At 36.7% G+C, this 17,833-nt stretch overlaps 1 protein-coding gene across 10 annotated transcripts in view; it reads right to left on the reverse strand.

The window, feature by feature from the left end:
- Positions 1-12,475: 12,475 nt before the first annotated feature.
- The window catches only part of LOC123542387 (myeloid differentiation primary response protein MyD88-like), a 75,981-nt gene continuing 70,623 nt past the window's right edge, over positions 12,476-17,833 (reverse strand). For 3 of the 10 annotated variants that reach the window (XM_053531788.1, XM_053531782.1, XM_053531783.1), the window contains 2 exons: positions 16,663-16,895; positions 12,898-14,777 (listed from right to left, as the gene is read on the reverse strand). In XM_053531788.1, the coding sequence (XP_053387763.1) occupies positions 14,685-14,777; positions 16,663-16,895 (326 nt within the window). In that variant the 3' untranslated portion in view covers positions 12,898-14,684. The other 7 variants (XM_053531781.1, XM_053531789.1, XR_008368683.1 and 4 more) reach the window with 6 other exon arrangements.

Here is a 17,833-nt window from a genome sequence, read left to right on the forward strand (position 1 = left end):
GGACGACTAGAAAATCCCCTGAGGATTTGCTAGCCGTCCGGTAACCGGACGACTAGAACGCAAGCTAGGCGTCCGGTTACCGGACGGCTAGCTAAAATAATTCAGCTCAGAGATGTTTATATGTTGTTACGGATCTCTGAGCTGAAACGAACCCCGTATTGAAACCTAACCAGAAATCGTGCCAGAAGTCTGTCACGCTATAATTTTATCAAATCAAATGCCAGAGACTCACCTTTTTATTTAATATATTCTTAATCCATTTTTCTTTTGATTTGGCTTAAAATGAACCATGCAACACCATTTGAAAACAAATTATACCCAAAAGTTTCAAATGGGTACCACTGCCTGCAATATTTTGCTCACCATTGCAGTTGTCACGTGATCGAGGTACTCTTCATTTTGAAAATAAATCTAACGGAAAAGAAATTATTATTTATGGAAATTCTGTGAATTTAAACCTTCTATGGTATAATTTTATGAATTTTGTGAAAAATTATTACATTTTTAAATCAATTAAATTCATTAGATATAAAAAATTTGATCCTGAAATTCAAAAATAACCATGTGCTAAGAACTTCGCATGACGTCATCAGTTTCTCGCGAGAGTCAGTGCGCCGATGTTGCTGGTTAGGTAAACAAATGGGGTTACGCCATAACTTAATGGACGCGACCATCAGACTATAAAAATAGCGTCAGTTAAGTTATGGTAGCCTGAACTACCGGACGGCTAGACACTTCACCTCTACCTCACCATTTCTGATTAGTTAGCAGCCCCTTAGCTGTAGTTAGAGCCCTGTAAGGAAGAGATTTGAGCCCCGGACTGACGGCACATTTTCTACCCTAATGTGGCCAATTCCTTACAGTGACATAATATGGGAGTTAGCTTACTAGTCAGTACTAGTTGTGCTTCGCGAAATCACGTGACAAACATTAGAAACAAAATAATCTTTGCTACGTTTTAAACTTTGGGCAAACTGTTCTTACATGTACGGGAATTAGCTGATCGTCTGGATTGAAGCCACCGCGCTTCATGACGCTGGTTGAAAACCTTCTGGCAACGATTCTTCCAAACATTTTTATATTTTTCGTGCGAAGGTCACAGCACAATTCTTCCGGGATAACTTTTGAGTAAGCACCGAAATAAAAATACGAATAAGCATTACCGTTATTATTGTTGTAGTCACCGCGTCCAGTCGTTACCACATGGTATTTGTTTCTTTTTCCTTTTTCTTTTTGAAGAAGAAGATCTATTTAATGTCGAATAAGTACAAACATATAACACTTGCCCAGAGCTATTTTAGACCAACACATGTAAGTAAGCTCAACATAAGCAAAAGAGCTGTACTGTACATAATCAAAGAAGTATAAAAAATATTTTCTCTTTGACATAGCTAATTAAATGTTTAAAGCACATTCAAAGAGCTATAAAAATAAATATTCTTTTTTTTATAGTTCTTTGGCATTTGGGGCCAATCTAGGTACGGACCAGTCTGACAAATTCCTTGTAGTTATCAATGATCTTGATTTCATTTGGCAGACTGTTCTACACCCTGACAGCCTCAAACCTAAATGTATTTTTGCCATACCTGGAGTCTCCACCCTGGGAACTACATACTTGAAATCTTCACCCCGGGAACTACATACCCGGAGTCTCCACCCCGGTAACTATGTACATACCCGGAGTCTTAACCCTGGGAACTACATACCTGGACTCTCCACCCTGGGAAATACATACCTGAAGTCTTCACCCTGGGAACTACATACCTGAAGTCTTCACCCCTGGAACTACATACCTGGAGTCTTCACCCTGGGAACTACATACCTGTAGTCTCTACCCTGGGAACTACATATATCTGGAGTCTTCACCCTGGGAACTACATACCTGGAGTCTTCACCACGGGAACTACATACCTGAAGTCTTCACCCTGGGAACTACATACCTGGAGTCTCCACCCTGGGAACTACATACCCGGAGTCTTAACCCTGGGAACTACATACCTGGACTCTCCACCCTGGGAAATACATACCTGAAGTCTTCACCCTGGGAACTACATACCTGAAGTCTTCACCCTGGGAACTACATACCCGGAATCTTCACCCCGGGAACTACATACCTGGAGTCTTCACCCTGGGAACTACATACCTGGAATCTTCACCCCGGGAACTACATACCCGGAGTCTTCACCCTGGGAACTACATACCTGGAATCTTCACCCCGGGAACTACATACCTGGAATCTTCACCCCGGGAACTACATACCTGGAGTCTTCACCCTGGGAACTACATACCTGGAATCTTCACCCCGGGAACTACATACCCGGAGTCTCCACCCCGGTAACTATGTACATACCCGGAGTCTTAACCCTGGGAACTACATACCTGGACTCTCCACCCTGGGAAATACATACCTGAAGTCTTCACCCTGGGAACTACATACCTGAAGTCTTCACCCCTGGAACTACATACCTGGAGTCTTCACCCTGGGAACTACATACCTGTAGTCTCTACCCTGGGAACTACATATATCTGGAGTCTTCACCCTGGGGACTACATACCTGGAGTCTTCACCCCGGGAACTACATACCTGAAGTCTTCACCCTGGGAACTACATACCTGGAGTCTCTACCCTGGGAACTACATATATCTGAAGTCTTCACCCTGGGAACTACATACCCGGAGTCTCCACCCGGGAACTACATACCTGGAGTCTTCACCCCGGAAACTACATACCTGAAGTCTCTACCCTGGGAACTACATACCTGGAGTCTCCACCCCGGAAACTACATACCTGGAGTCTTCACCCTGGGAACTACATACATGGAGTCTCCACCCTGTGAACTACATACCTGGAGTCTCCACCCTGGGAACTACATTCCTGGAGTCTCCACCCTGTGAACTACATACCTGGAGTCTTCACTCTGGGAACTACATATACCTGGAGTCTCCACCCTGGGAACTACATACCTGGAGTCTTCACCCTGGGAACTACATACATGGAGTCTTCACCCTGGGAACTACATATACCTGGAGTCTCCACCCTGGGAACTACATACCTGGAGTCTTCACCCTGAGAACTACATACCTGGAGTCTTCACCCTGGGAACTACATACCTGATGTCTTCACCCTGGGAACTACATACCTGGAGTCTCCACCCTGGCAACTACATACCTGAAGTCTTCACCCTGGGAACAACATACCTGAAATCATAAGAAGAATCTTTAACATTTTTAGAGATCTTAAATATTCTGGTGAAATATTTTGAATTAATTTAAATGTTTCAGTGGCAATAGTTCTGAACCTACCTAGAGAAGTGATGTTATATTAACTTTGTTTATTAATTATAATGTGTCGTATGAGGAAGAAAAATCGTCAAAAACAGTCCTTTAGAAGAGCTCTATATTGATTTTTCCCCCTTTTTTTCTGTAATACTTTTGCTACAAAATGCCTAGTCAAAATAATTCAACGTTCAGATTGTTTTATATTTGTGACGGAGCAATCTAAACGTCAAAACTTTGTAGGACCAAAATTATGGAGGACAAATCACAATATACAGTCATGTAAAGTTACTTGTTTTTATTGCTTGGTGTGGTAAAAAATAGTCTTGTACAGTGTATACATATGCTTAAATCACCAGAAAATTCGTAATTTTGGATATTATTTAAAAAAAATTGCATAAATCAATGAGGAATTGAATCCCCTTTCGATAATGTAAGTTTTATTTGAATGTATGGCCAATTCGCGACATAACCGGCATGCATTTTAACCTATAGCATGTAAAGCATCCACAGCGACGAAAATTTCATCTGAAGTTTCTGCCACTATTTTGGTCTTTCGAGTGTTTGACGCGAGTTAGGATATTGCCCATATGAAAAAAAAAATGTCAATATTTCCTAGAATCGCGTCAAACTTGTTGGACTACAAAATGCCAAATTAACGGACAGTAATTAAAGTTGGGTTTAATAAAAGTTTTGAAAATGACCAATCTAGTATCAAAATTCAAGAATTTACTTAACCTTTGCAGGACGTTTAGTTGTTTTGCTGCCTTCTGATATAAATCAATAACTTTGCTGTCTGGATTTGTCTGGATATGATTGATGTCAAGCCAGTTTATTAAAGATTTACTTTCTGTAAAAAGTAACTGTAAGGGCTTCGGAGTTTTATTCTGTGTTCGATTTCATCAATTTCTAAGGGAACATACGTTTATTCATCAAAACTGTGATATGTCTGATATGCGTTATATCTTCGGATCTAAATGATTACAACTACATCTAGTGCGGTTTTGATGCTTATTAAGAATTCATTGTCAAGGACGCCGTACACGCCCAAAATCAATTAAATAGCGCCAATGTCTTCATGAGAACGGCCACACATTTTTTGTCAGGGATGTTAATCTAATATATTGTTTTCATAATTTTGGTATCTGTAGGGTGCGAAAAGAGCATTTATAGAGTTGGACTGTTTGGAAACTTGTTTGCAGCACATGAAATAAAACTGATAGTAAAATTGTTCGTGAATTACGTTACGTCTTAGCTCACATAAACAATCATCAAATCTAAGAAAATAATCAGTTAGTACCGGATCCAAACGTTCAGATACCTGCGGCATGGAAAATAATTAAAAGATATTTTATCTTAAAAAAGTTCAAGTAGGCGTAAATTTTCTCAAAACAAAAGATTCAGTATAAGCTTAATCTCTTATTTTATCAATTATTTGCACAGTTTAGGAACTAATACATTTGACTTTATTTTGCAGGTAGATAATGCAAAGTCTGTGACTTTAATCATCTTCATTGCAGATAAAAGAGCAGTGCTGAAGTGCTGTCATACAAAAATAATGAATACGACGTTACAACTCAAATTTATTTGTATTTCAATAAACAGTCTCAAATGTAACGTAATTCACATTCTTTTTGCCAAAAATGACATATATAAAAATCGAAGTTGACAACATGAAACAGCCATACAATGATAGGTGTATCGAACTTTACTGAGTCTATTTGTGACTGAAGTCTCAACCTTGATAGAATAGTCGAAGAACTAATGCAACCAGGTTACTAAGTTATTCATATCTTAGATTTTTGTTCAGAAATGTCACTCACATTAAAACAGCTATATGCAAGACTGATACTAACAATAAAATTTAAAATATGTTAGTGAAATTATCTGTTCCTTATAAGAATCTAACGCTTAACACAAATTGAAACTGCAATAAACAGAAAAAAACTATTCAACATTAACAATTGCTTTTTGTAACGTAGTTCACATTTTCAGGAGAAATCACATGTAACATTAATTTACATTAAAACGCATAAATTTTATCAATTGGAACAATAATTCTGTTACCAGTAGATCTACATATAATACGTACATATAAAAACATTTAAATAAGACAATTTATGCCTTTCACATAGTCCAAAACACAACGTAACTTTCAATAACATTACGTGACACATTATATCTTTCACTTAAAGAACAACTCTAGTCAATGAATTTCATGCAGGTGATAAACTTAATGACATAATCATAAGCTTAAACACTAGAATGTCAAGAACTATGAAATTTCCAAAAAAATAACTGCAGTAATATTAACTGGAACATTTTCAATTCGTGTAACGTAATTCACAAAATTATTTAATCAATGAAACCATGCACCTTAGGATCGATAATATGCAATGAAAATACTACATACTATATTCTGACTTTGATGACTTTATTGGTGTGTACTACACGATAGTTATTACTGTGTTAGTTCATCTAAGTATATGTATATGGTAGTTTTCAAACCAGATCATTTTCCTACACACTACCAGATTACTTGCCAAGATACTACATGTATGCCGATCTAATTTCCATATAAACTTTCAACATTATCAATGTCATCTTGGAGGAACTTGAACGTGTTTCTTGTTTTTCCAAGTCTAAGTGGTTCACGAACCACAGAGAGGATGTCATCTTCCTGGATCCAAATTGTGTCTGGTTTATCAGGCCATTTGTAAGACTTCTTACCGGCAACCATGAACGAAACAAAATACTCCTGATCATTTTCATCATATTCTAGTATTTTACCCATATACCACTGTTTGTCGTACAAGGCCGCCACATAACTACCGATAGCAAAGCCTGGTTTTATAATGGATTCGTCTGGCACAAGTTGTTCCTTCTCAAGTTCGTTTTCAGTTTCAGTGGAAGTGTTCTTCGCCGAACAGTATTGTAGCGTTGGTTTACTCCACCCTGGACATAGAACTGTAAATTTACCACCATTAAAGCAGCTTTCACAAAAGCATGATGTATCCCTGACTGCTATGCGACCCTTATCTAGAGGTACAACTGCATGCAACTGTAGGGTGCCTTTAACAGGTTTGATAGCAATGTCATCAAGTTCTTTCTGAACGTCAATACACATGTTGCGGGAAACAAACAAATATTTCAGACGACTGTTTTCTTGGCTCTTGCCCCAACTGTAAAAATCCTCTGCAGATTGTATAACAACAGACTGACGCTTGACAGCCATATCTGCTAGACGCTTTGCTGTGCCCCCAACACCATCGCACGGGCCTTTACCGTGACCTGCTTCAAAATACAACCATGACGCTTTAACACCTGGGAATATTTTGTCATGGTTTGCAATGACAGAAAATATTTGTTTGTTTCTGTACTGGGACGTAGGTGAGTCAGTCATGTAATGTATCATCTTGCATTCTGGCATTATATTTTGTACTTCCTTAACAACAGCTTTCATGCATGCAAACACGGTGGTGGCTGTATGAGCAGTTTCATCTGATACAATCACAAATGATCTATGTTCAACTTCTTCATCATTCCCCTCTGTATTGTTGCTATAAATAACTACTGGATGCAGTGTAACTGTACCTTTGTCAAAATAAGCAGAAGCAGCACTTCTTCTGCAAATGTGCAAATATAATTCTCTGCAAAATCCATGTGACAGATCACGTGGTCTATTGGTAATTCATTCTTTAACTTCCGTGACTGCTCGTACTGGATTTTCACTTTCCTTATATGTTCTCTAAATTCGCCCAACTCTTTTACCATTCTCTGTCTAAATTTTTCTTTCTCCTCTTCTACATTTACAATCTGCATGCGTTTAAAGACTCTGCCTTTCTTTTCTACTGTCACCCTTCGCCATTCTGAGAATTTTATAACGTCATAGATCTGTGATGTCGTCTATTTTGTCAGTGATCTCATTGTCATTTAGTTTTTCGACAAGAGCATCTGGATTATCTATCATCAGTACTTTATAGTCTCTTAACGCCTTACATTTTAACACCATGTTTTGGTGTTTCTGACATAGACATGTTTTCCTGTTTCTGAAGTGTACCAGTTGTACATAACTTGGTCTCAATCTACTGAAAACGCTCAGACTTATGTTGGATGTGCTATTTTCGGCTTTAAACTTCAGATGTAGATTGTAGAGGTAATCGTTTAGAACTCTCTTTTGGTATCTTTCCTTTCCGATTTTCTTACTGTCCTTTTTACCGGGTAAGTTTGTGCTATTATCATCCCTCTCCATAAAGGCCCTTACCTTTTCTCTTAAGCTATTTCTTTCTCTTTCATTTCTAGTCTTTCTTATTGATGAACTTTTTCTGGTTTTCTGTATCTGTTTTCTATTGATGCATGTGTATTTTCCCAGTTGCCGTTCCATCTTGTATTTGTGCATGATCTTCCCACAGAGAACACTTAAAAGAGGTCGCTGTGATTGCTTTCCTTTTGCAGAATTAACAGATGTCTTCACTTCTTGTAGTAGACAGTTTTGGAATTCAAGCTTCTTTAGAACTTTCTTACGTGTAGACGGCGTCATATTCATTTCTCTTACTTCTGCTTTTGCTCTACTTTTTGGTGTCAATTCGGCTTCCTTTTGATCATTACTCTCAGTACATGGGGTAGCTTTATCGTTTCTCGGTGTTTTTGTTTTGCTTGCTAATCTATGTAATCTTTTTCTCAGGCAAGAATTTCGGCGCTGCAAGTTTTCGACTTTCTCGTTCATTAGCTTCAATTTCTTTTTTGTTAGATACAGCTGTGAACTGGCCTTTCTCTTTTTCTCTTTTCTTGGCTGTTTAAAGTCTAGTTTTACGGTCAGCTTTGACGGTTCGGGGGCTTGAACAAGCACATCATCATGTACTGTAGAATCACACGGATCATCATTTATTGTTGAATCTCGTTGACTAAAACTACATGAAGCTACTTCGGAATTACTATTCACTTCATTTTTGTTACTGTTTGGCCTTTTTCGCATTCTTTTCATACATTCTCGGATTTTTTCACGCCTTTTCAATAGCTTCCTTGTAGGCAGCTCTGTTGTTGAGACATAATAGCGCTGTACTCTTTTACTTTCTTTTTGAAGAAATTTCTCTCCTTCCTTGGCCTTTTTACGCTCTCTGTATTTCTTTTGTCTCTCAGCATTTGACATACGAGCCATTTCCTGCAATAACAGAAGTCAGTGAATTACGTTACATTATTGGTGAATTACGTTACACTATGATTTCAGCAGTTATTTAGAAAAGGGAGCCTTTAATACACAATTGTGATGTGAATTTATATAATCATTTATATTTTAATCCTCAAAAACAAGTCACACATGTAATTACGCTAAACAGAATGTCAAAATCGCAAGAGAATAAAATGCATACTTACCTAGTGTTTTTGGCAGAATTCATGTACGCTTTAGTTGTTTTCCAACATGGCGAAATTACGTCATTTATGACGTAAGTGCTTGTAAGCGGAGTTTATAATTGTTTTTCTATGTGAAGATAGCTACGTTAGGCTGTTAACCTTCAAATCTTATTTTGTTGTGTAACGTAGTTCACTGTAACGTAATTCACATTTTAGAAGAATACTTCCACAAATCTACATAAATTTATGGAATCTATATAACACTTGTGCTTCTTATGGGGGAACAGTATAGTCTAGACAGCTGTGAAAGGATGATTTGTATTTCACCCTACACTTTCTGATAAATATGCGTAACGTAATTCACAAAATATTGGAAAAAATGAAAAAATTAGAAATCAAGTAAAGTAGCGTGGTCTTTATTAGACTGATCTTTATATGCACACTTTTTATATTAAATTGATGTATTTACCTGCTAATTTGACGATACTATAGAGTTTTTACATGTTTCCGTTCGATTTATATATTCATCCAGTTAGTGTAACGTAATTCACATAAATATTGTGACAAGTGTCAGTAAGAAGTGTGGAAATTATTTTTCGAAGAAACTATTAAAAACGGCCGATGTCACTCATGTATATTTATTTGTAATTATAATTAAATGAGAAAATGAAGTTAACATTAAGTTTAATTAATGTAGCCCCACAGGTTTTATATACCACTGGCACTGTGACAGGCTATTTGAGGAATATAACCATCAGGTTCCGGTGTGTTTTGAAAAGAAATAGCAGTAACAATTACTTTTACCAGTTTAAACAATATCAATTACATTAGCACCTTTAACAAAAAACTTGTTTTGTATTGTGCTGCGAGTTATTATTAAGTATATGTGCACGTGACTTATAAAAAGGCGACTGGCGTGATTTAACTGATTTTGGATGACAACGCAAGATGTGCTCCGAACATTTTGGAATACCCGATCGTTGCTACATTTTTCTTAATTACTTTGGAAAACCATGCGGTAATAGCAGGCGGACAATGTCGTGGATAGAAAAAAGCATTATTTCCAGTACCCTGCCTAAACATACATATTACCGAATTCGTGATATATCACTGATACATTCATGTAACATGTTTTTGCTTCAAATTATGAATTATATTTCTTGGAAGACCGAATCAAATATAAAGCGATTCGTGGCAGAACTGATCGGTAACACAGACCGAGCCAAAGGATCAAAATGCAGTATCGCAGGAACTTCGGATTTTTCTTTTGTGTTCGTTTTCATCAATTTCCAAGGGAACATGTCTTTATTCATTTAGTTTATCTATCAAAAAAAGCGGTAAGTATTGTCCTAAGATAATTTCTGGTTTAAACAGCTACTTATTGCTTTTTATATAATAGGGTTATTATAACAGTAGCTGGATCTGGGATGCAGTATTCGGCTCGAGTGGATTTTGCTAGATCGGATCTCACGAGGCGCGAAAGCGCCGAGTGTGATCCGACCTTGCAAAATCCACGAGAGCCGAATACAAAGTGTCAGATCCAGCTACTGTTATAATGACTCTTTTATTATATACCTTTACCATTTTGATTCTTGTTTTGTTCTTGAACGAAATCTTCAATGTTTATCGATATTAATTGGAACTTAGTGAAGTTTTTATGTGCGTTATTTATAGAAATGTGTCGTGTCATGCATATTAATGAAAATAGTCCGGCAGCATACAATACGGAAGGTACAATACGGAATTCAAAAGGTACAATACGGAATTTTTGTCTGTGTGTTCATATTTAATTGTAAAATACAAGCTGATTTTTTACAGAATTTATTTAGGTATATAATAAAGTCATTTATTCACTTCTTTCTGCAGACTCCTCGTGTATTAGTATTGGTTAAAGGGCAGGAATGCGGTTGCACTATGGTCAAAATGTTTAAGACAGAAAAAGACATGCATGTACTTAATCCTGTTGTGCCTATATTTTCTATATAAAGTAAATAAAAAATACCCACAGATATGGGTCATGTATTTTCGAGACATTTTTCCCGCGACCAAAATTAAAATGCTGTGACTTGGAACTACTTTTCATACTATAATGGGTTTTTATTTCTCACAAAAACACATCAATAAATGCGTTCCTACCAAGATGTAAAAATGATTCGCAATGAAATTTAAACACGCACGCATACCTCTAAGGATTTCTAAAATAAGAAATAGTCCGCCGAGACGTGACTATACACAAATGGTTCTCACCCTCCTTGTTTTAGTATATGAATTTTCCTTTTTCAGACTAAAGCTATATATGTTGATTTGAACTAAGGCAAAAACTTTTGGGTGCGTAGTCACAATCACAATCACAGCACTTCACTACGAACTATATTACAGTAGTACAAATGATAATATCTAAATTAAAGATTTTACGGAGTAAGCTATTCTTTAGAAGAAATACTAGTAATGTGAATCGTCTAAAATTACAAAGCCTGTAAATACTGGCTCCACCTCTTTTAAGAAGTGAGTTGAAAAGGAGGTGACGCTAATAACCTGAACTATACGAGTTCTAAATATAAGCAAAGAAAGAGGGCGAGTTGCATTAAGTGACTTCGTGTGTTAGATATGCTATCAAACATGCTGAACAAAACCAAACCCGAAGTGGAATGTGAACAGACACGAAGACATTATTCTCCAGTGTAACCAATATGTAATAAATCATTCGAGCTGATATTGCACAAGGGAAATCTTCATGGAACAGGGAACCAAGTGATTTGACCTCAGTGTGGAATGTTTTTTTTAAATCACAATCAGAATAATATACATCAAAAATCAGTACTGATTTCAAGTTCTTAGATAAGTTGAAGCCGTCCTGCTTGTTCATCTATTCAGTTTTCATACACTTCAATGTAGTAGCAACATTATGAAGATGCTGGACTCTACCAGAGTGGGACGTCAACATCTTTTAGATAATGTTGTTCTTTGGGTTGCCACTACATACCACTGTTTCCGTGAATTAAGCTGTGTTCCCTTAGAAACTTATGAATACGAACACAGAATAAAAATCCGAAGCTCTTACGGTTACTGCATTTTGCAGTCGCTGATCCTTTGGCTCCTGCGTTACCGATCTGTTCGGTCATAAATCGCATTATATTGATCTTCCAAGAAGTTTAATTCATCATTGAATACAAAAAATGTGTTACAGGAATGTGGCAGTAATAGGATGGAAGTGGTAGTGTAGTATTTTTTTAATTAATGCCTTTTCTATACCACGGCACCATTTACCTGCTATTTTCGCATGTAATGGTTTTCCAAAGTAAGGCGTAAAATAAATTGTTTGTTTCCGGTAACATGCTAAAAATAGGGTAGGTAGGTCGGTATTATATTTTATGACTTGGACTTTTCGAAAATTATTTTTGTGTAAAAATGAATACAAATAAGGGAGTAATGTCTTTAGAGCAGCAAAAGTTGATTTCTAGATAATATCTCTGACCATGTTAAAAGCATAAAAAGTGGAAACAAATAGCAACAAGAATTCCACAATGTCCGGAGCACATCTTGCGCTGTAAACCGTCATTGACAATAATTTCTAAATTACAAAACAAGAGGACCAAAATGGTCCTAGGTCGCTCATCTGAGGAACATCTCGATCAATCTTGCTGAAAGTGTGACTTTTATTAGCTCATCTGAGTTATAGTAATCGCTCGATGTCCGTCTTCTGTTCACACTTAGGTTGTGTATGCAATAGAGGCTGCAGATTTTACTTGATCGTCATGAAATCTGATCAGAATGAGTGCCTTGATGAAATCTAGGCCAGGTTCGAATATTAGTGTGTGCATAAAATTGATGATGTTGACATGAACAATCTTCTCAAGTTATCTAAACAAGACAATCTATAAGGTCAAACTAACAGAGCCGCGTGAATGAACTGAAATTCACACAGAACAGACAATGTATGGAATAAACTTCCAGAATACAGAGTGAATGCGAAAACCGTGTTTGACTTTAAAAACCAAACTCGACAAATTCTATTGATGCACCAGGGGTTAACTGATTGTCGTAAATACAGATATACCATACAGTCATGACCGGCGACAATGCTTACCTGAAGAACCAGAAGGGGAGATAATTGCGCAAGTTTTTACTCAGGTTATAGACCAATAAAAGAAATTGTTCTTTGTTTCATATAAAGTTCATCTACTTCAGATCAATTTTGATACAGTTTCTAGATTTCCACTCCGTCGTAGACCTATTTTCCGCAAGATATCCATACATTTGCTGCAAGAAAACGAAAAGAAAATGGGGTATTCAATAGTATGCAGTGAAATGCAAGTCAGCTGAAATCAGGTACCCTCATATTGCCACATTCCAGAAAGCGGTCCACAGAACAAACACACTAATTGCGTTTTCAAGTAAACAGCTCAAAACATGTGAGTATCAGCATGAGAAGCGTCTTATTTTATGTAAAATACATTCTACGAGTGAAATAATGCCCATTTGGCCACAGGTTATCGCGCAAATGTGCTAAAAATAGCAAAATAGCATTTAATTGTTAGGGCCTTTTTGGACTATATGTACACCACGGAGGGCCTTTTTTGGACTACACCACGGAAGCACATTAATTTTTTGACGGCTAGCTGCTATATAACATATTAAGTCGATCAATAGATGGTTAAAATTTTTAACAAATGATCGAAAGAGATTTCAATGCATTAAGAACATATATAAGTTAGATCAGTAAGTAGAATAAGTAAGTAGATCCTTTGGAAACAAATGTTAATCGCGGCCAAGCACAGCATTAAGCATACTCAATCTGATCAACTCTTCTCATTAGAGGTAGATCTAGTGAAATGTGGAATTCCGGGCATGCGCAGAAACGGCTGTACCACCTCTGCAATGAGAAACATTCCACGCCCTGAGCAACAACTTAATAGTTTCCACTAAATTTCTATAAGGCTGATCACTACCAAATAGAATGTAAGCCTCCGCAGGTCTAGTCACAAGTAGTCCAAATATAAATAGTACTAATCTTTTTTCCTTTCCTGGTGCATTTTCTCGGCAGCAACGTGCTTACTTTTACCCTACCGCGTTTCAGTATGTATCACTTTGCATTCTATTGAAATCGGCATGTTCCTATCGCATGCTAGATAAAAATGGCGGCGTAAGAATTTAATGTCACGAAAAGAGAAATTGAAAGAAGCGAAAAGTAGTCAATTCAGCGGGTTGTATTTAACGAACTGTAGTTTTGTTATATAAAAGTTAACAGCTCCTTTTCTTTTTGTTTTTGTAAAGTAGCGATCTAGTTCTTTATGGGAATATAAGTCTCTGAAAATCTGATATGCTAGAAAATGCCGAAAAACCGTTATGAAGTGAGTGGATTTTATATAAAATAAAGAACAGCTGGATTTAGTGGTGTTCAGCCTATAACGAACTTGTCCATCTTTCGGTATGGACAGTACCATTAACTGTTAAAAGGGGTGCTAACCAACGAAAGATACTGACTGAATAGCGAACAGTGAAGATCATGATCAGACTGCACGGAATATGATTATATATACATAATATTAACTGGAATCATATCACAGATATTCTAATACATAATTACGTACAATTACACAATGTCAAATCGGCATAATACCAGACACGTATAAATAATTGTTACGGACGATTACATCTACATAATGTTGAGTTGGAATCATATTCAAAAAGTATAATGATAAGAGTTTATAAAATGATGTTTGTGCAAGTATTTGTGGCACAATCGCAAGATAATCGCACAAGAAGAACAAAATAATGAGAAAGGGTGCACATTGATAGTATATAAAATAGAATATCCGCAGAATCGATAGAGAATATAGAGCTATTGAAGAATATATTTCCTTTACACCTTGACCGTATAATTTCATTTCTGGCGTCCTTTTGCATAACATGACATTAAATGTCTTCTTTTTGCAAAGCATACATGTAGTTATAGCAAAATAGCAAAAGTGAAGGTAACATTCTCATTCTTAGGATTACATTTATGCTGACGTTGCGTCAATCTACTGCGTCTATCATCCCGCGGGCAAGAAGAACTACACGTAAACTTCGTTCCCATTCCCATCTTGAGCTTTAATGTCATGCACTATTCCAGAGTCTCCATCAGGTTGATAACGATCTTCTGATATCTGGCAATAAAGGGAGACAATAACAACACTGGATTCGGTTATATTATTTACAATGCTTGTTTACAATCAAACCTTTGGCAATTATATGAGGAAACAACTATCGAAATTAAGATTAAAGAAGAAAAAGATACATTCTAGCATAAAACTGCTGTTCTTGCCACTTTTCGGGGGTGTTTTACATGTAACGGGAGAGAAAACGTGTGTCAACAGAGAGATTCTCACGCCCGCGTGCTGTTACAACACCTTTTTATATATGCATAGTCTGTGGCAAAGCGTAAGCGTCATTCGGCCCCAAAACGGGTAATTCAAAACGAAATGACGCCAACGTAAAAAAAAAAACTCAGACATTCTCGCGCATTTCGTGGAAATTTAATGACGTTGAGTGACATTGTATTCATTTATCAGTTTTTACGCGTTTTACGTTAGAATAACGTTAGCGTATGTTCATTTCGTGTTATAACATCTGCATAATCCCTCGGGATTCTAACGGGCGAGGGTACCAACGTATCCCGAGGGATTATGCAGATGTTATAACACGAAAAAACATGCGTTATCCCTACATTTCATTTTTATAACAAAAATGTGTCAGCAACATTATAACGCTAACATATTAACATTAAGAAATTATAGCTGTTTGAGTGAATACCAGATATACTTTGAGGTAAATAAGTGCATTTACGTGTGTCCAGCTCACACGATGTGCATTGGGCAAATTATTTTGCTGTTAAAGCTTTGTATATTAAACCAGGCATTTTTAGAGGCAAAACCATTTCTTACATACCATTAGTTACAGTCGAAATATTTAGAAACCAATTCGATATTTTGGACAAAAATGTATTAAGAGTATGTAAATTATCCTCAAGCTATTATGTAATTTTTTTTTCAATTTGTAATTGATGCATAAAATTGAGAAACACTTAACTAGACATTTCTATAAAGGTAAGTCAAACCTGTACTATGTTTCCACTCAAAGGATTAAGCGATAGAATCTAGCCGCTTATTTAATGCATGTTGATGATATAACAGTAAAATGTCAATTTGGAATTTGACTGGCTACATTAGGCAAGTGACTGCTCTATTCATGTGGCCGCCTAGGCTTAGGCAGTGTATATCGTAATAGGCTAGTCACATTTTTTTTTCTACAGAAATGACTGGTCCATTATATAATGACTGGTGGTGAAGAGATATCAAGTCTAATACCCATACAACGACTCGGAACTTCTTGTAGTTTAACAGAGATATGTACAAGCTGAGAGATCTATTAAAGTATAATTTATAAGACCCTTTTTTGGTAAAGTAAGGAAAGTTTTAATTTTTTGTTAATTCTGTAGCCGATTACATTAAAATTGCCACACATAGCAATGTCTTTTGGTAACCGAATGCATTGCAGTTTAATTTTCCAAAGCAAATGAAAAGAACGAATTAGTAGTATATCCTAAACGTGCTACTTACCATCGGATCGGAAATATGAGAATCTACGCAACTGTAAAAACTTATTATATCTTATTTTCAAGTCAGAATTATGGTGTTTGAAACGTTTCCACAATATCATATACAATGAGTCGTCTACAATATTTTCTTTCGCAGGTTTCAAAACATAATCTATACGGCAGTCAGCGATGTTATCGTTTGCTGGACTATTTCACCATGATTGATAAACCTTACATAATCTAAATGGTCAGTTTGACCTGTAACCAGCCAGTGTGCAACCAGGGAAACTCTACTTTTTCATTGATAATTCATCCCTGTTGTTCATGAATGAACTTTGTGACGCAGAGCAGAAATTTAAATGTTATTTGGAACAAAATAACCACTTTCCGTTTGCAAAAAGCTAGTTTTAAGTTTTAAAACCTTATGTTATAAAAAAAATATATTGAAACCTTACGTTATCCGTGTGTATGTTTAGTTGCCGGAATTCATTTTCAACATTAACCGGTGGAGGGTATGTTAAACTTTCCAGAAGCCTTGTATTTTCGCCGGTGCACTGATGAGAAAGGGCCCTATAAAGTTTAGACCATTCATTCTTGGTGATGTCACAGGTGTGTATAAAGTTGAGGAACCTGGGCACCTCAACATTGTCTTCACAAATTACAGGGATGATCTTCATCTCTATAGCTCCTGTAATTTTAGATGAATGTTTTTATTGTATTGTTTGGTTGGTTGTTTAAGCACACATGTTATATAACTACACGAAGGAGGTTCTGTGAGCATGATATGTCCCTATAAAAATCCTTTAACAATACAATACTGTAGCTATTTATCGGAGATGCAAAAAAAAAAAATCGATGGAATAGTCTCAAATTATGGTACCGATAACAAAGAGTTGCAAAACTGCACTTTTTATGCTTCAAACATGGTCAGTGAAGTTAGAAATCAATATACTGAAGCTTTAAAGGCTGAAACCCCTGTATCTGTATTCATTTTTTGATACAAAAATAATTCCCGAGAAGTACAGACCTACCTATCCAAATTTATTTTGAGCATGTTACCGGAAACAAACAATTTCTACGCCTAATGTAAAAGTCATTATAAGTATGTAACATAGACTGTGAAGTTAAAGACATATATTAAAACAAGAGCTGTCACTAATGGTGACAAATGCCCCCGCAGCACCTTGACCTTTGACCTGTTGACCCCAAAGTCAATAGGGGTGGTGTACTCATAAAGTACTATCAGCATGTAAGGTTTGAAGGTCCTGGGTGAAGTGATTCGCGAGTAAAGTGCCTTCAAGCAAAAAGTTAACGTTGGCCCCTGTGACCTTGACCTTTGACCTGGTGATCCCAAAGTCAGTAGAGGTGGTGTACTCAATAAGTACTATCATCATGTGAAGTTTGAAGGTCCTGGGTGCAGTTATTCGCGAGTAAAGTGCCTTCATGCAAAAAGTTAACGTTGGCCCCTGTGACCTTGACCTTTGACCTGGTGATCACAAAGTCAGTAGGGATAGTGTACTCAATAAGTACTATCAGCATGTGAAGTTTGAAGGTCCTAGGTGCAGTGGTTCGCAAGTAAAAGGCATTCATGCAAAAAAATAACGTTGGCCCCTGTGACCTCGACCT

The sequence above is a fragment of the Mercenaria mercenaria genome, chromosome 19, assembly GCF_021730395.1.
Source record: "Mercenaria mercenaria strain notata chromosome 19, MADL_Memer_1, whole genome shotgun sequence".
Classification (NCBI taxonomy): Eukaryota; Metazoa; Mollusca; class Bivalvia; order Venerida; family Veneridae; genus Mercenaria; species Mercenaria mercenaria.